The sequence below is a fragment of the Amphiura filiformis genome, chromosome 17, assembly GCF_039555335.1.
Source record: "Amphiura filiformis chromosome 17, Afil_fr2py, whole genome shotgun sequence".
NCBI classification, from domain to species: domain Eukaryota; kingdom Metazoa; phylum Echinodermata; class Ophiuroidea; order Amphilepidida; family Amphiuridae; genus Amphiura; species Amphiura filiformis.
In genome coordinates, this window is record NC_092644.1 from 30111313 (window position 1) to 30130796 (window position 19484).

At 37.7% G+C, this 19484-nt stretch overlaps 1 protein-coding gene across 2 annotated transcripts in view; it reads left to right on the forward strand.

Annotated features, from left to right (window-relative positions):
- LOC140137600 (uncharacterized) overlaps positions 1–19484 on the forward strand; it is a 235912-nt gene that overhangs the window by 211390 nt on the left and 5038 nt on the right. For both annotated transcript variants that reach the window (XM_072159331.1, XM_072159332.1), the window contains exons 19-27: positions 4312–4422; positions 9341–9586; positions 9919–10020; positions 12837–13076; positions 14187–14303; positions 15305–15565; positions 16526–16639; positions 17560–17781; positions 18601–18723. In XM_072159331.1, coding sequence (XP_072015432.1) covers positions 4312–4422; positions 9341–9586; positions 9919–10020; positions 12837–13076; positions 14187–14303; positions 15305–15565; positions 16526–16639; positions 17560–17781; positions 18601–18723 — 1536 coding nt within the window. The remainder of the gene's footprint in view (positions 1–4311; positions 4423–9340; positions 9587–9918; positions 10021–12836; positions 13077–14186; positions 14304–15304; positions 15566–16525; positions 16640–17559; positions 17782–18600; positions 18724–19484) is intronic.

Sequence of the window (19484 nt, forward strand, 5' to 3'; positions counted from 1 at the left end):
AGCGGTGTTGTTGCCGCGGGAATATTCATCCCTATCATGATTGAAACACGGTTTAGGCATGGTTCAGTGAGATGCGGTAAAGTAATATCTTTCAGATGCTCCCACTGGTTTAGATGTTCTTGTGTCGGCACGTCCGTGGCTGGAATGTTGTCCTTAATGTAGGCATATGGTACATCGACGAAGGACGACCCATCCATGTTACCCACTTGCAGTGCATCTGTGGTGACTTCTGTCTCCATAATTTCTTCAAGATTTAATGTCTTTAAGACCAGTTGAATGGGCTTAGTTCTCACATGCATGGTGCTGATGCTGCGCCTATCAGCAAATACTGCGCTGCACCCGTTGTCTATAAAAGCGTATGTCGATACGCATCTGTCACTATTTTTCAACTTGAGGAGAACCGGTGCGATAGTCATCAGCGGCCTTGGCTCTTGGGCCATGGTGTTGGTGTTAACACAACCATTTAATACAGTTGGCACCTTGTTTGGTGCTTCTCTTGTTTTCTCAAACTCGTAATGGAAAATAGTCATGTGTTTCTTTTGACATTTGGCACAGCTTATCTTATCCTGATTTGGACAGGCTTTCTTCATATGTCCAGGATTGAGATAACCGAAGCACAATCCTTTCTTCTTGCACACATCAGATTGTTCTTGGTGGTTTAGGACTCCAAACTTCCTACACTCTATTAGTGCATGGTTTGTTGCACCTCCACAGTACAAACATGGTTTAGCTGCAGCTTTGCTTACTTTGTCTGGACTGGATGTGGCTTCTTTGTTACTTGAGGTCCACTTCTTCTTACTGTCAGCTTTACCAGCTGGTGCGCCACCCACTGTCGTGGCATATGCCGCTCTGGTTGCGGCTCCCTTAGTAGTAGTAAAGCTCTGGCTACGGTCAGCTGTGCGCCCTTGGTATCCAAGACCCGCTATTCTGGGATCGTTTTCATTCCTGCTAACTTGACTCACAAATTCCTTGAAGTCTTCCAGTGTTGGCGATTTCTGCTCAACGTCTCTATATCTTCCGACCTGCCTGATCCACTGTTGTTGCAGCGGCACTGGCAACTTGCTGGCCAACACTTTCAGAGACTCAAAACTATCCAGACCTGTGAGTTGGCTATTGTTCTGTCTGGCTGTTACACATCTTGTTAGAAATATTGCATATTTTCTTAAGTCTTCCTTATTCCCTGGCCTTAACCTTTGCCACTTTTGTGCGCTAAGTGTATACGTTGTCGCCAGTATGGCTGGGTTGCCATAATTGTCGGTTAGTAAATCAATGGCTCTCTGGTACGCTGCTGCAGAGTCAGTCATTAGTATGCAATTACTTATTAAGTTCTTTGCTTCTCCTGTTGTGTACTTTAGTAAGAGTTCTAATTTCCTAACAGGACCTGTGGTCACTTCTTCTACCAAGGCCTTAAATCGCTTCATAAAAGGGGCAAAGGACATGATGTCAGTACCATCAAACTTGTCGATGTCTGGCTTTGGTAGCGCTGCTCGCTGCTGCAGTTTCACTATTTGATCTAGTAAACTACTTGTCTCTGTTGACATTGTCGTTGGAGCTGTACCACCATAGGGCTTCACTTTCGGGTCATGAGGCATATTTGTTTGAATTGTTTCTATTGGCATTGTCATTGGAGCTGTCCCACCATAGGGCTTCACTTTCGGGTCATGAGGCATATTATTTTGTTTGAATTGTTTCTATTGGCATTGTAGCGGGACTCGTGTGTTGAGGTTCAACTTCGAGTTTTATCTCCTCCGCTCTTCTTCTAATCGCTTCAATAATGTTCTTTGATGAACTTGACATGCTGTCATCCTCCTCCATGACATCCTCTTGAAATACATGTGAAATGGCTCTTGCTGCATCCAACTCCGCCTCCACCATGATTTGTTCTTGTTGCAACTCTATTTCATCTTGCTGTCTTTTTAGCTCCATCTTCCTTCTAGCCAGCTCATGGTGCTGTTTAAGAGCCACTGCTTTGGCTTCCAACTCAATTTGTGCTTTAATTGCTTTGGCCCTAGCTGACCGGATGCTACTTGAGGATGAAGCTCGGCTATGTGTATCTGATCCCCTTTGGGATATGCTATCCTCCGGTGCCAGGCTGTCACGATCATAGCCTGTGTGTTTGAATATTTGGGCCCTGTCTAGTATCGGTGACTCACGTTGAGTAACCCCACTTAAGCGCAGTATCAAATCATCGTGGTTATCATATTGCTGTTGTGCTCTGGCCCCTGTGGGACCTCTTGGTGGGTCAATAGGCATGACTGGTGGAACCCAGGCCGGGGCTTGAACCTTATATCTCTTATTTCAACTAAACTCAATTGTTGAGAGTCTATAACAAATATCAATGATACTAGTCGTTTAGTAGTACCTATATCTAGTTGGATGTAGGGCGACAATGCATATTATCACTCCAGTGCTTCAGTCGACTGTCATTTATTTATTATGATAGTCTTCTTTCACTACAATACATGTCAATGCATGTAGGCGGCCTTGTTAAATCACTTCATATCTGCTGTACTGCTCTGTACTGACAGGTTCATAAAGATTTCTTCAAGCTTCATAGTAGACTACAATATATAGAATCAATAGGGAGAGGCCTATGTACATCTAGTTCTCACATTGTAGTACATTAATCATCGATTTCATAATCACGATGGTAGTGATTTATCATTTTATCGGCCACGTCTTTCACAGTAATGTAGAGTCCAACAGATGGATCTACATTGGGTTCAGGTGGACAACCAAACATATAGGATGAAATACCGCTATCTACTCCACGATTTACTATACACGATACTGGGTTGGCAGTAATAGATTCACACGAGCGAAGGGACTTGTAAAATGTAAACAAACCTGAAACCTTGAAGGATGGAGGCAGGGTAAACCATCTAAAATGACGCTTCTATACACACATTCTTTACTATTTACGGCTCTTTATTTACTTTGATACTATACCCATCTTCGTTCATTGGTTTGTGAATAAATCAGTCATTCTTTCTATTGTAAAATGTAGGTGAAAGACGATTCAACTTGCCATGCGAGCGGCCATGATTGGTGTCAAAGGTCGCTGTTTACAACTTGTTTACTTCGCAATCGCGCATGCTCACATCAATTAGAAGTTACATTTGCGCTTGAGCTAAATTGTGTGATTAAACGATGCTGCGTTAAAGGCACACTAACGTACTTTACAGTAATCAATATTTAGAGATCATTAAAGGTACAAATTATGGGAAAACAGAACCAGACATTACACTTCCCAAAAATGATTTTTGTTTGTTTTGATATTGGTCTTATTTTTTTGAGATATTGACCATATTAGGCAACAAAATTAACTGTTTTAAAATTCACACACGCCAATTTGCACAAAATGATGCATAAAATCGGAAATAGATTTTAAAAATTAAAAAATGAGAAAAGCTTTTCTTAGCCGATTTTGCTTTTTTACAATAAGTATAATTTCTTATCTATAAATGCTGTATTTATTGGGTTATACCGTTATAGTACACCTTAATCGTCATTTCACCGAGCAAATTTCACCGAGAACATTAAAATAATGTCCATTGAAACGTGGTCGTATTTTCCTTACTTACCTTACTCACCGGAGAAAGCGGCCATTCTTGTTTTTCTCCCTCACATTACATGAACATCGGGTAAATCCACAGCCCCTTGAGACGTTTGACCGAAATCCATTCATATCTTGATATTTGAATCGGACGAAAGAACTTGAAACAAAACCCTACATTTTATCAGCTAAAACGGAGCCATTCGACCACTAGGGTTTTTGTGAAATCAGTGCTTCCATAGTTTTCGCCGCTCATGCAGATATTGATGATACTTTGTCTTGAAACTCTCAAATTGTTACTGTGCTGTGCGTAAAAAAAAAGCTCTCAAAGGCATATTCATACTAAAAAATGTAAATCTAATTTCCTCATTGTTCTGCATGTTAAGATCCTTCAGCCAAAGACAGATCATAAGAAACTAGTGGTTTAGCATAATTATAGAGATAATGCAAACAAATTTGTATGAAACTATTCAAAAATCTATGAATTTACAGATTTTCAAAAATAATGCTAAGAGTGTATACTTTTTAACATTTGCTTAACTCTATCAAGATGATATAATGTAAATCATATTTTACTTGTACTTTTATTTAGTATATTTTGTATGTTGTATTATACCCACAGCCCCAAGGAAGAGCAACTTTATGCATTTGGTCCTCCATGGTGAAATTAAAGCTTTTTATCTTATCCTATCCTTTCCTATCCTATTCTATCCTATCCTATCCTTAACCATGTTTAATTTTTCACCTCAATACAGCATTAGTTAAACTCGCCACTTGCGGTATCGATAATAAAGTACTGGAGAACGCTAACAGACTGATTGTTACATTGGAAAGAACTGGGGATCTTAACGAACAAACTTCTGTTGGTAAGCATTTAACAAACATTTCTTTTGAATCACGTTGGATGACTTACATGTATTTATCTAGATTGTTGCTTATGGACTTTTAAACAAGAAATGTCTTCAAAAAGACAACGCCATGGATGAAGTTCATGTTTCATAATTTTACATTGGCAAGTTCTTTGAATTCTAGTAATTTTTTGTTTTTTGCACATGCCCAACTAACCGGGTGGGAAATATTGTTACCACCAATGACATACTAGGAAATTCTCAAGAGTTTTTATGTTGAAAGCTAAATTGGAAAATATGTGCTAAATAGGTCTACATTTGTGAGTGGACGCGGCGAATCAGCCGTAAACTCGGCAAATTGTATTCTGAGTTAAAGTGTAAAAGGTATGTGAAGGTCGTATTCATAGGTGTATCAATTCGTTGCGACAAGTATCTTATCAAACGCTGTTTAAATCAATCAATAATACTACTGCTGAAGAGGATAATAAGCTTCTACCCATGGAGCTATTATAAGATGGAGAGGAAATAGATTACGTAACGCATTGAAACCTTGTGCCGATTTGAAATCTGACAAGCTATTCATCGAAAGGTACCTTTTGTTTGGGACAAAGGGCTTCCACCATTAAATCGGTAAGCTGACCCGACAGTGTATTAACGCTTTACCTAGCAGGCTACTGTCAATAAGTGATCAAATGCAAGTCGCGTGAAAGCGCTTAATGGAATGAAAAGTACCTATTGTTATACATAAACCCAAGGGTGTGATTGAGTAGCCGTAAGCACAAAAGGCACACATTAGCCGCATAGTTCGTTGTCACCCCACTGACATTAGGTGCTTCATTTAAATAAATTGAATGCGCCTGCTGAATTATTACACATCATGGCTGCCATGTCTATAATGGTATTAAATAGCTACGTCCCGGGAGCTACGTATACATGTAACATATAATAAGTATACCGGTATAGGCCTATATAAAAGTTGTTTTACAAATTCGTCGGCTGTATTCCATAGTGGCGTATAGTGATTTTTAATCATTTTTTGAAAATTGGCACATATGTTTTTAATGATGTTCTCTTTCATTTTTCTAAGTCTCATCAGTCATAATTAGCTAATTAATTAGTAATTAATTAATTAAATGTGGCGTATAGTTACAAAGTGACATTTTTGTATTCCATAGTGGCGTATCGACCATACGCCACTTTTTTATACACATTTTATAATTATGAAATATCGGCAAAATGAAAAACATCGTATGTCATAGTGGCGTACGCGTATCGGACCTATACGCCACTATGGAATACGAACGACGAAAAGTAACGCCATAGGGATTACACGGCGACCGAGGTGGCGTACGGTTAACGTTAGGTTAGGGTATTGCGTTTTGTTCGTTTTCCATAGTGACGTATAGTTTTATTTTCAGTTTGCCAGCAATAGTATGTATTTATTTCTTTTGAAAATATATAACAATAAAATCTATTTAGTTTACTACAGAAATTTCACATCATTTACAAAATATAATGAATGTCTGATTTACACAACTCGATTTTAAATTGGCATTTCTTCAAACCCGATTTTCTCGAAAAGTTGTTTATTCGCGGCGCCCCACTATACGCCACTATGGAATACGGACGACGAATTGAGATGTTATTTTATTTTATTTTAAGAAGGAGAATGTCATAATCAGTGGCGTACTGAAGGGGGCAGCTCTTCTGTGAGAGGTCTTGGGAGGGGATGAGGTTGAAGGAGGGATATGAAGAATGAGAGGGGACTGGAGGAAGAGAGAAAGAGGAAGAAATAAAGAGAAATAAATAAATAGACGTAAATAAATAGAAAGGTAAGGAAAATGATAGGAATGAGAGGGGACAAAACGTAAGAGGGGATGGAGAAGGGAAGGGAGATTAGAAGAGGGAGTGATACTTTAGCAAGTACAGAGAAAGGAAAAGAAATGAATGACAAATAAATGTAGGCCTTATAATAATTATTATAGAAACTAAACACAGCCCCCCGCCCACACACACACATAGGCCTAACACTAACAGCACTATAGGCAGCCATTCGATGATGCCAATGCCTTTATGCGTTACGTATTTAAAACGCCCAGTCAGATGTATTTTACACCTGCCAAGCACAAGTCGCCCAATTTCGAAAATTGGACGTTGAATGTACACTCTCATGAATATTGATTGACAACATTTTCCAATATGTCAGCGCTCAAATCGGACACAATAGAACAATAGACCATTCAGTGCGTTGCTTCTACCTATTTCTATAGAATAGTTCTTGTCTTTGTTTGCTTTGGCTAAATCCTGTTCAAGTGGTAGATAACAAAGCATTGTATTTTGTCTAGGTATGTATAATCAACAATGAACAATGAGAGGATATTTCTGAACCTCATTGACTTGGGGATGATTTGAAATGACCGCCAATTATGACTGTTGGATATTTATTATCAGAAATGTAGAAAAAGATACACATGTAGAACCGATAAAAAAAAATACAATTTTGTCGAAGGAACAGAGTTCAACAAATCATAACCCCGCTTTTGGATATCGTTTGAAGTCAAATGATATACCATTTTAAAGCTTATGGTATATATTTTCTAAACACGAAATAAAACAAAATTGACCGGGCCGACTTTACGGCTGATTCGCCGCGTCCAGTCACATTTAACGAAGGGATCAATAGAAATCATATCCGCCGAGTTTCGCATCAATCCAACAATCTATATTCAGACGACCTTATGAATGTTTGCTGCCCAAGGGTTGCTTACTTGCTTGCTTAAGATGAGTGGTGTCCTCGAACTACAACAGCACGCCAAACCCTTCTGTCCTGCATGTCCGTTCCCAAATCCATAACATCCAGTCCAGTGTCCTGTTTCAATACATCCACGTATGTTAGAGGGGGTCTACCAGGTTGTCTGTTTCCATGTTTTGGTGTCCAATGGATCAGCTTGGCTACAGGCTCATTTTTGCTTTTGTATGCATGCCCAGCGAAACGTGTCCTCCTCTCTCTGATCTTCTGTGAAAGTTTCGGTAGGTCCCCATACAGCTCTTTGTTTGTGATGTGCTGCTTCCAATTGATGTTGTAAACTGCTCTAAGCATTCTTGTGTAGCAACCATCAAGTTCTTTACATAGTCTGGGAGACATGGTCCATGCTTGTGGGTCATCATAACCAATTCATGACAATCCAAACATCCATTATCAGTAACTGTTAACTTTGATATGCCCTTAATGGTTTTGATGCTTTATTGTGATTACGTTTTATGACACTTTGAACATTCTGACAATCCAACAATATATACTTAGTCGACCTCAGATGACCTTATAATTCATAACTCTAAACTTCTGTCTGTTTGCCTTTTCTGTCTTACCATATAGTACACTACAGTTTTTTTAATTAAATTGCTAAAACTGAAACAAGAAGAGTCTTTGAAAAAGACAGAGTTCACGGATCATGTGTATAGTAATAGTAATGTAGTTCTAACTTTCCATTTTCGTATCTAATCTACTCTGCACAGATCTTAGTGATTTGAGGCATAATGATACCAACATCCTGACCCTGGCTTATATAACTCGCCAGCAAGAAACTCGTTGAAATAGAATCTTTCACTCAATATCACTATCATAGGCTGTTCAATTATACATGCAGATATGGCATTGACACAATAATTATTAGGGTTCTAATTGAGATAACAAACATTACTGGGTAGATATCAGGAACTCTTGAGTTGTCAGTGTCCTAAAGTTGAGTGTAATGTAAAATATTATAGGTCCTAAAAACTTAATTTGTGCACGCATTTTCATCGTTGACAAAACAAAATGTATGTTTAATATATTATTTCAATGATATCATTTCCTTTCAATTTCATCCATAAATAATCACATAGTATTATCTGTTTACAAAATAAGCGGTTTTTTAATTGTATGTTCAGATTTAATTAACGTGCAATTCATTATCAGTACTACCTGCTGACAGTTGAGGTGACAAAAACATGACATTGCTCATGTTTTTGCACTGTTATAGTCCAAAACAGATAATATGCATTGATAGTGAAATCCGTTTCTGAGTATACCAGGGATGGATAGATGTGGTATATGATGAAACTTTAGCTACTAGGAATTTTATTGCCATTCGATTGATATGACAAAAACAATTGGACAAGTATTAATCAAAAGAAAATATCCTATTTTGGTCAAATTTTAACCGATTTGAATGTGTTAGATGTCAATTTGGACTGAAAATTAGTCATTCACCAGATATTGTTGATTACAGCAAATTTCATCCATGAACAAAAAACCTATACAGCACATTTCATATCTGCTTAAACGCTTCAACAACCTCATCTCTTTTTATGAAAAAGACACATCTTGAAGGTCAACACAAGAAAGTCATCCATATGCAAAATGAAGGAAATTCCTATTTCCAACTTGGTCAAATGCATACTCGTAGCCAATCTCGTACATCATAGCACCCAGTTTTGGTTTATGGTTTCAAAATATTGCAATTAAACATTGGTTCTTTCAAATATGAGATGCTAAAACCAAAATCTAGTACAAACAATCATTCTATTTATAAACATATAGCAAACTTTTCATGCTAGAGATTGGACCCAAGACAAAATACACCTAATTTAAGTTTAAATTCAATGTTAACCCGCCCGTGGCGGAAAAACGCCTATTTAAATGAGAGTAATTTGGATATTAGAGGCAAAACCGCCAATTTCTTATTGGCCAATAGATAGTACAGGTGATATACCACCATGGGGTATGAGGCTATCACGTTTTACCACTGAAGGAAACACATCTCGGGTTAAACAAGCTCTCTTGTGTTGTAATGCCAAAATGCTATGGGGTAAAGTTGGATAGAGGCTGTCATTTGGATCCAATTCCTATACGATTTCTGTGTCACATTAACATTTCCATACAATTTGTATGCAGTGCTGTTCACCAATCCTCAGACCGCAACATCCGGAGACAGGGCGGGAGATGGCGATTATATCAGTGTCAACAAGATGGTTACTTTCCCGGAAAACATAGCAACGTTAACTGAAGAGATTACCATCAATAATGATACCATTCATGAGCAAGATGAAACGTTTACTGTTAGAATAAGGGAACGTACCCAGGTGACTTCGGTGGATAGTGTGAATGACCTGTGTATAGTAACTATAACTGATGATGATTGTAAGTATTGCAGCGACAAAATTGTTTCTTCTTCCTTTCCCAAAACAAGCAAAAACATAAAATGTGAAGAAAATATAAACATAGGGGTTAGCCTATAATCTATATATGCGCAGAAGTAAGTGACAAGAAAATTATTGAAAATCTGAAAATTGCATTATTATCATGTGAAACGGAAAGTCCTTAAAATTAGAAATGAGACAAAATGTTTGAGTTGTTCGTTATTATGAAAAATTAGAGATAAAACATAGTGGCAGATCATTGTCAGAGTGAGATTCAACAGCTTTGTCGTTATTCATTGACAAAGTGATATGTCATTTGTACACGTAATACAGGTTCGTTCACATTAAGCGGGACACCTACTCAAGTGACAGAAGGTTCCTCTGTAAGCGTAACTGTCACTAAAAATGGTTATTTGGATACAAGTTCTGAAGTCAGTAAGTATAATAAATGTATTGCTGAATTTTTCAAGTGAATTGTACCTATCTTCTTATCAAATTTCCTCAGAATATATTTGCAGGACTGAATTAATTATGATACACTGGAAAACAGAGATAAAAAAAGACTAGTTTGTGTCTGACGTCATCTGTCAATCAAACTCGAACACGGTTTGTTTACAAATGTCGTGATGATATGAGTTGCTGATTGCGGCGGTAAAACCGGGCGCCTTATTGTTAATTTTGCACCTTCAAACATACAAACCGTCTCAAAAGTTAGGTCTTTATAGTAGGAAACTTTCTTTCGCGAAGGCACCATGTCACAATGCCTAGAAATGTTGCTTTTTGCCTTGTAAAAGTACGAAATTTTTTGCCATATTCTGCTATTCCTTTTCTTCAATCGGCACCTTCCTTTTACGCGCTATTAACCAATCAAGGATCGTAAGGAATTTGATTGACAGTGACGTCAGACGCAAACTAGTCTTTTTATCTCTGTCTTCAATTATAGTCTTTGACATTTCGAGGTTTAGGCGAGAGTTAAAGTGTTTCACGACCAAATGTGTTTTGGCTCTTTTTGTGAAAAATATGAATTCTATATATAGAATTACATGCAGTGACAAATTATACACCAAGTTGTAGCTAAGATTATTTTCCTCCTTATTACATTAAAACCAAGCCTCAAAATTATACATTTCTAAGTGATGTTCGCTACATGCATGGTTTACCGTTCTTTTCTTGCTCTCTTTATTCCCTGAACCTTGGCGGTGATAGACTGGGGAAATGTGATTAAAAAGCAATAAAATGACATTTTTGTAGTTTTTTTGTATGTTTAATATTGTGTTAGTACTCATCTATGTACTACAACCGTGAACGCTATACATGGACATGAATAATTAATTATGTGACGTCTTACTTTAATTCCCACACTCGTCTAGCTCGGGCAATATCAGTAATAATGATTGAATGATTATGTACAATGATAATAATAAAATATGATATAATGTAATGTAAAGTACCCAGGCAAAAAAAAATGGGTATTCACAAAATTCGCTACTGGTTGCTATCCAACCATGAACCTGACATGTTCATGCCATGTTCATGCCATGAACGTGGCAAAACATTCCGATTCTTTTATTTTGTATGTGGCATGAACATGCCATAACTCCTCTATAAAAAAGATTCATGGTCGTTAATTTTGAACCCATTAAAAATGTAATTGACGCCTTTAAATAAAGAATTCATGGGCATGGAAGTAGACAAAATTTGACATTGACCATGATTTATGCCATGTGTTACCCATGAATAAGGAATTTAGGGGCGGGCATGGATGTAGAGAGAATTTCACATTGACCACGATTCATGCCCACAAGTTATCCATGAACATGCCCTGAACATGTCAAGGCTCTGACTAAACTCATGAAAAAGGGCATGTTCTAGTGACATATTCATGGCAAGATCTTGGCATGTTCATGGGCATGACTCATGCCTACATTTTTGCCTGGGTAATTATTAATATAATATAATATAATATAATATAATATAATATAACATAATATAATATAATATAATATATGACACGAATATGATTTTTTCCGTTGGAATACACGAATGTCCTACATGAGAGCAGAGTTTAGCTGTTCCAGCGACAGAGGGCGTAACTCGCCTTAAAACAAAGATCAGGCGGCATAGGACACGCAACACGGACGTACGAGGCTGGCGAAGATACAGGGCTGACAGCCCCATTCACAATACACGGTTAGCGATTATAAATGGACAATTAACATACTTGCAGTGGGGTACTTTGCAGAACCCCAACGGTTTTAGAGTAAGATAATTTTGCTTTGACACCACATAACAAATTTAGAATTGTTTGTGAAGATTTCATGGTTATGTGTTAATCCAATGGCGACGTCAAAAATAGCGATATCGCATCCACCATCATCTGACCACCATGATCTTTTAGTAAAGCTTGATGAGAATTAGTGTACATGTTCACGTAACCGCCTTCAACTCATTTGCATAGAATTGGACACCAGGATCGTATTCTGATTCGTTGAACTTCTAATTAGCATACTTTTGGATACCTCCATATTTGGGTTTACCTAATTATTAATTTTGTTAATGATGATTACGTTGTTTACATTATGACGTCATTAGAGCTTGTCACTCGTCCGAGCTTGATGAGAATTAGTGTACATGTTCACGTAACCGCCTTCAACTCATTTGCATAGAATTGGACACCAGGATCGTATTCTGATTCGTTGAACTTCTAATTAGCATACTTTTGGATACCTCCATATTTGGGTTTACCTATTATTTGTTAATGATGATTACGTTGTTTACATTATGACGTCATTATAGCTTGTCACTCGTCCGATTCGAAACACGAAAAACATTTGCCCTTTTCTTTCCATTAACGTTATATCGTGAAATACCACATAGCGTAGATATTCCTGCCGATGACCCCATGTTGACAATGGCTAAATATGCTGTATTAGTTCTGGAAAGGGTCCGGCAACGGTCCGCCATTTTTTTTCTTCAGATTTTGAGGTCATTTAGTAGACTTGCTTACCAGTCGTTTTCATTATCCTAACTACAGTTTGCACATTGAAAAGTGAACTTCGACGTACGTGATGCGAAAAATTCTTGCGGTACCTTTTTTTTATTCACTTTTCAGCAGGGACGGTTACGTTTGCGGCCACGCATCGGTATAGGGATGACCGGTTCTGATTAGATTTCTGTGCCTTAAAAACTAAGTGCGTGACATTGTAATACATTTGAGTTCAATAACCTTGTATTTTGTTCCTCTTCTAAAGTGCTTACGTCAGGAGTCGTGAGCGACATCAATACCATCAATAGAGCCACAGCCGGTGATGACTTTGAATCATTCACACAACTTCTAGTCTTCGGACCAGGGGAATCATCGAAGACTGTCGACATCCTCGTCCTTGATGATTATTTAGTGGAGAAAACTGAAAAGTTTCAGGCGAAACTGTCTGGTTCTGCATGTGCAATTGGAGTCAGTGATTTGGTTATAACTATTTTGGATAATGACGGTAAGTACTATGTCCATCATACCAGCAAACACAAAATGTTTTCGACATCATTCGCAAAAGGTGCCAGAAAATATCGGGTTATATAAAGGACATATAAAGGATATTAAACATTTGAAGACATGAATCCAAAACCCACCCAAGTCCATGGGAAGTGATTTTGAGAAAAAACCTGTGTATCATTTTAATTCCTTCAGTTAGATTTACCTGGTCAATATGGGTGGGTTAAACTGTATTAGGTAGGACGATTAGCATTTCAGGGACTTCGTGGGGTTCATTTTAAATTCTGGATTACCACTAGTAAGATAATACAAAATAAAGCACACAGTTATGTATAATGTTGATAAGCATTCTGCCATACAATATAAACCACACACTTTCCTTGATTAAACCCATTTTCTTTTCCAAAAGTCACTCTCCAGCAATGAATGTGTTACAAGTGAACTTTTATACATACTGGATTTCAATGAACGTGTTACAAGACTCAAATCATGGATTTGGGTTGATTCTTTCATACATGCTATTTTTCACATGTTCAATAGACACAAAGGATGAATTTGAGTTGTTCTTTCATACATATGACAGGCCTATGTATAGCAACACTTTCCCATGCTTAACTCAATTTGGTCAAAGTATGGACTTGGGTGGCTTTTGTATTCATATATTCATTTTCATAACTTCAAAAACATTTGTTGATAACCCACTGCAAATATTCTAACATGATGTTATCCAAGTGTTGACAAAACAAAATGTTTGCAACACATATTTTACAATAATATTTTGAAAACATTTCTAAAATATTTTTGTAGCGTGTTTCCATACAAAACGTTTTAAAACGTTTTTAAATCTTTTTCTATATGCCTAACCCTTTTTCAGACCATTGTTTTTTTACCCTGATGACCCATACCTAAAAGGGTGCAGGAAATGCAGTGAGTACTTCAAGGACAGTGCTCAACATGCTCAAGCGTAATATCTATTTTCGAGATCTCAAAGTTTGGGCATGATATAAAACGCCATTTATATGATTAATAATGTTACATTTAAGTTCCCAGCATAAGTGAATAGAGATAAGTTTGTCCTGATTAATTGTTATTTCTTTGTAAATGGTTCCAGAGGTGAACATTGGTATGCAAGATGCTACGGTAACCGTCGTAGAAAGTGATGGATTTGCTGAGATCACATTGGTGAGGAGTGGCCCCCAAGAATTACTTGCGACATCGGAAACTGTCAGTAAGTGACACATAACTATACAAAGCATGAGTGTGTCCGTTAACAAATTGATAATGAAACCGGTGATGGTGATATAAGTGTCGACAACGATGTGGAAGAGGACGAAGATATAGGGTCCACAACCATAAGTTCCTCCTAATATTTTTGAAAATAAGTCGGAAAATATTTTACGAAATGTAAAAATATAAAAAGGTATGTATAGCCCTGTTTGTTTTACACATGTGGACCAATTTATAGCGTCACACATCATTGCGTTCAGTCACAATGGTCAATTGTGTACGAAAAGAGGTCATTTTTAATGTTGCACCTGAGTCCATAGCAGTCAGGCTTTCTTTAACAAAAACATGAATAGACCTGGCCTACTGCATTGTTTGAGACTTGATTCCCATGACTCAGATGCAACTTTTAACACTGTTTAAAGCGGATTCTTATTTTACAAAATGAACCATTGTGACTAAACGCAATGACGTGTGAAGCTATAATTTGGTCCATATGTGTAAAACAAATAAGGCTACCCATACATTTTTACACCTCTGCATTTCGTCAAATATTTTTCGACTTATTCAAAAAAGTATTTAGGGGGAAACTTATAAGTTGTGGACCCTATAGTAGTGGGCATGGGGGGGGGGTAACGTAGCTAGGCCAAATTTGCATCATGCATATTAAAACGATGGTGGAGTATAGCGATGGGACAGGGGGCACGTGCCCTGGGCGCCACCGGGGGGGGGGGGCGAATTGATCAATTCATCATCGATTATGCGCCCCCTCCAAACGATGAAAGTCAAAATTTTCACGCGCATTTCACCACAGATAGTCATTTTAACTTCATTAAAATCAAAATTAATTAGTGGTATTTGGTTCAAATGTTCTCGCGCTCCGCGCGCAATTCGTTTTAGAAATTATGTATCCTTGGCCCCGGGCTCCACAACCCCTAGCTACACTATGATGGTATGAATCAATGCTAATGTTGTAATCTACAAAACGTGTCCTTATTCCAACAGCGCTTCAGCTGATTCCGCTGGATGTGGAGGGCGTATCGACAGCTGCACTAATCAACCGCGACTTCGACAATTCTCCAATCACCGTCACATTTCTTCGAGACCAGGTAGAACAAACCGTTAGAGTTCCTATATTTGATGACGACTTGGAAGAAGATGGACTCAGGAGTTTCAAAGTAATAATTCGGGAAATCAGACAACCGACTGATGCGACGATCAACTCTGACGCCAGGGAAACCATTGTCTACATCAGAGATGATGATGGTAAGCTTTATTAATTGATATGGTTGGAAGATGAGATGCTAGAAATCCTCATTGCAATGCCAACTTACTTCATCATGTTCAAGTAAACAAATCCTTCCTCTTTCCGGCTACGATCAATGTATTAAAGAGAAATCATAGCAAAAGGGGTGTTTATTTACGTCATTTACTTGTGAGTGCAAGAATTTTCCGTTCTTGCAAATTTTGTTATTGTAAATTCTGGTATCATTACATTCCGTCCATGTGTAGTGTTGTAGGATGTGGATTGTAATGGATGGAGCAACCAACCATGAAAATCGGTGTCCTCACAATGGCCCATGGGGCCAATTCTTAAAGACTTGAGCATGTTCTTACCCGTGTGATATGACACGAAATAACACGACCTAGCGCGTGCGAGTCGACGCGGTACTCGTACGTGTTATTTGAACTAATCGGAGGTGCATAGCAACAACGTGACTGATCGATTCTAAGCACTAGGTAATTGCTTGTAAAATGTAGGAGTTAATTTGATTAAAATTTGGTATACTTAAGTGTTTAAGAATGAGAATAAAGGTATTGTTTTTAGCCGCTCTCGTGCATCTATCGTGCGTCGCATATAATACGCGACATCATTATTTTTGTCGTAAAACAACTCGGCTCCGCCTCGTTGTTTTACTTAAAATAATTATGTGCCCGTGTTAATATATGAGACTATAGATGCACTCCAGCGGCTAAAAACAATACCTTTATTCTCTAATTGTCAACTTACAGGGATTTCTATAAAAACAATACTGGCCTCCGTGCACATATGAAGATGAGTATCGTTGGTCTATACTTGTACATTTTATGCCCATAGTGGTATTTCATGTGTAGGCCTACTGATACCACATGTATATCAAATGAATGTTTTGTTATACCTAATCCTTCTGTGTTTGAAATAGTATTCTTAATAAAGCTTAATAATTATTATTTTTGTATTCACAGGTACTTTCCGGTTGGGTATGTTGGGAGATGCAGTCCGTACCGTATCTGAAGGGGACCGTATGATAACATGTACTGTATATCGAACAGGATCTACAGACGAAGAAGAAACAGCTTGTAAGATTTATAATTCCAGTCTTTAAATGGGCCGGGGAGATGAGTTGAACCTCGGTTCGACACTTTCTCACAGTTAAGATTCCTAGTTGGCGCTTCTTACAAGTGTGGCAGTTATAAAGTTACCGGTTCAGCATGCACCAGCCCCTTTTACCATGTTTACACAATATCTCCTGAAATATTATTTTGCTATAAAGTAGCAACTTTATTTTGTTAAATGGTATTTTCTATTACACATGAGCACGTAGTTTGTCTTGATTTATAGTTACGGTACAGGTATCATTGTTATCATGTTTATGCGCAATCCAAAATTTGTGTCTGACCATTGGTTATTTGACTTGTCGTACTAATTGCCTCAAGGTGTGTTTTTGCGATAGAATATATAATGCACAGGTATTAATAAATAACTTTGTCCCGAAACTTTCGCCCTTAAGGGTAGATGCGGTATTGTTGGTCGAAGCAGCCAACATTTCGAGTTTTCATTATCTTAATCAATATATTATTGAAAAATAACACTTTGATGTCTTACAAAAGTTCATTCTACAAATCATATATACTTTGAAAACTTGCTTGATTTATTGTTGTTAATGAGTTATGTTCGTTTTACAAAAGTGTTTTTTAACCCCTCTTTACAACATAACTCAAGAATCACAGGACCTACAAAAGTATATCTGTGATAATTGAATTCTTCTACATACTCGCTATAAAATGATCAATGCAATTTTTGCCAAAGTTCACTACCATTCGCAAGCTGATGTGAACTACCAAATCGCAACAGTTTAAAATAGTTGCTAACCTTAATTTGTAGACAGAGAACTATGACTTCAATGTACAATAGTCAAGTCTGTGATATTAAGGATAATATTCCGTTCAAGGTTAATACTGTATGTTTTTAATGTTGACTTCTTCTACCTTCATCCTAGACATTTCAACTCGAAATGGAAGAGCCGAAACACCAGGTGACTACCGTGGTCTAGATAGAGTCCCCCTTGTCTTTGGACAAGGAGTCACATCAAGAATGGTTGATGTGGTCATATATGATGACACAATCTTGGAGCCACCCGAAAATTTCGAGTTATATTTGACTGATGAAGATGGCAACGATCTTGGACAGGCGAAGGAAACAATTATCGAGGACAATGACAGTGAGTTTCATTCATTTTCATTTCATTTCATTCAAGGATTGACCTTTTCGGTAAATCCCATAAGCCTTTGCGAGTACACCTAAGAACTCGTCATTCTGCGTCACGCCGCTCTGCGCCGATGCGCACATCGTTTATCGAACATCGTTACTGCGCATTGCAAGTCGAAGTGACGTAAAATGACGAGTTCTCAGGTGTACTCGCAAAGGGTTATGGGATTTACCGAAAAGGTCAATTGATGAGAGATGCAAGACGCATCAGTGCTTCACGGCAGTGGTAAAATTCATGGAATGGGGGAAGCAAGTTTGGACGCATAAAGTTAGTCCTGCTATTTTTCTAATTAAAAAAATAGAAACTCGGCATGAAAACATTGAGATCCAAAATTTCCTGATTATGTGCCAGTATATCATATCAATAATAAATTAATTAAGTGGATATCTAATAGCCACGTTCTAGTTACTAAGTTTATTATATTGAAACAGACTAACCGCATGCATTCTATTAAAATAGAGTTTAATATATACAATTTATTGGTCGTGTTGGATAATTGTAATATGCGACTACAGTTTGTTGAGGCTTTATACCCTTAACCTTGTAGTCTTTAGTTTAGCCTAGGATTTGTCAATGTTTTTATGCCTTTAGTTTGACCTATATGATCTGTGGTTATCCCACCATGAAACTTTGAACATTCGTCAATGTTTGATGTATTATGCAATTTATTGGTCGCGTTACGGCGACGATACGTTAAGTAGCCTTTAGTTTGACCTACATGATCTGTGGTTATTCCACCATGAATCATTTTTCCATGTTTTTTGTTTTAAGATGTAATTCGATTTGTCGGAGCCGAAGGATGTATGCGAGTAGACGAATCGGTTGGCACTTTTACAGTGACCATAAATATAGTTGGATATAATGGAAAACTTCCAAGTGGAGCAGGATCAGTTTGTACGTATAACAACATTATTGGTTTGCATTGCAATTAACCTGTAGACCATTCCTATAATTGGCACTTTCCTGCCGCTGATGGGGTGAACATCGATATCACGTATTATAAAATCAGGCCGTTGCAACTTCTATACAAGCCCAATACAAAAAGATGGCGTCAGCGTCGGCTTCCCCTGTGTATTACCCTGCTGATAGCCTACTGAAAACTGCAGAAAAATGCTGCTGCCACCTACGATAGTACTGCGTAGTGCTGTGGAGACTTATGCTAATGACAGAAAAATGCTGCTGCCATCTACGTCCACATGTTGCAAGCGTGACGATCGCTGACCTGACATCGACGATCGGAGTTGCAATTCCATCGCACTTCGTGCTCTATTCTTCTTCCATGATAAAATAACGAAAGCGAGAACAAGAAGGGTATTACGTGATTATAAAATAACGAAGGAGTGATATTGATGTTCACCCATCAACATCAAGTGCCAAAAACAGGAACGAAATCTAATATTTTGAAAAAAAAAAAATAAAGAGTGTAACTTGTTTCTCTACGACAAATGTTTACTATACTTTGATCAGCTCGTAATCTGTGGGAATTATTAAGGCTTTTCCACTACGCCAAAAAGTAGACCGACGTTAAGAGTTATATAGTTGACCTGTATGGTCTATATTTTGCGTGTTAAACAAAGTAGACAAAGTATAGGACTTCAATTAATAAATTATGATGCTTCTGGCGAGATATGTCACAGGACAATTCTCAAAATAAA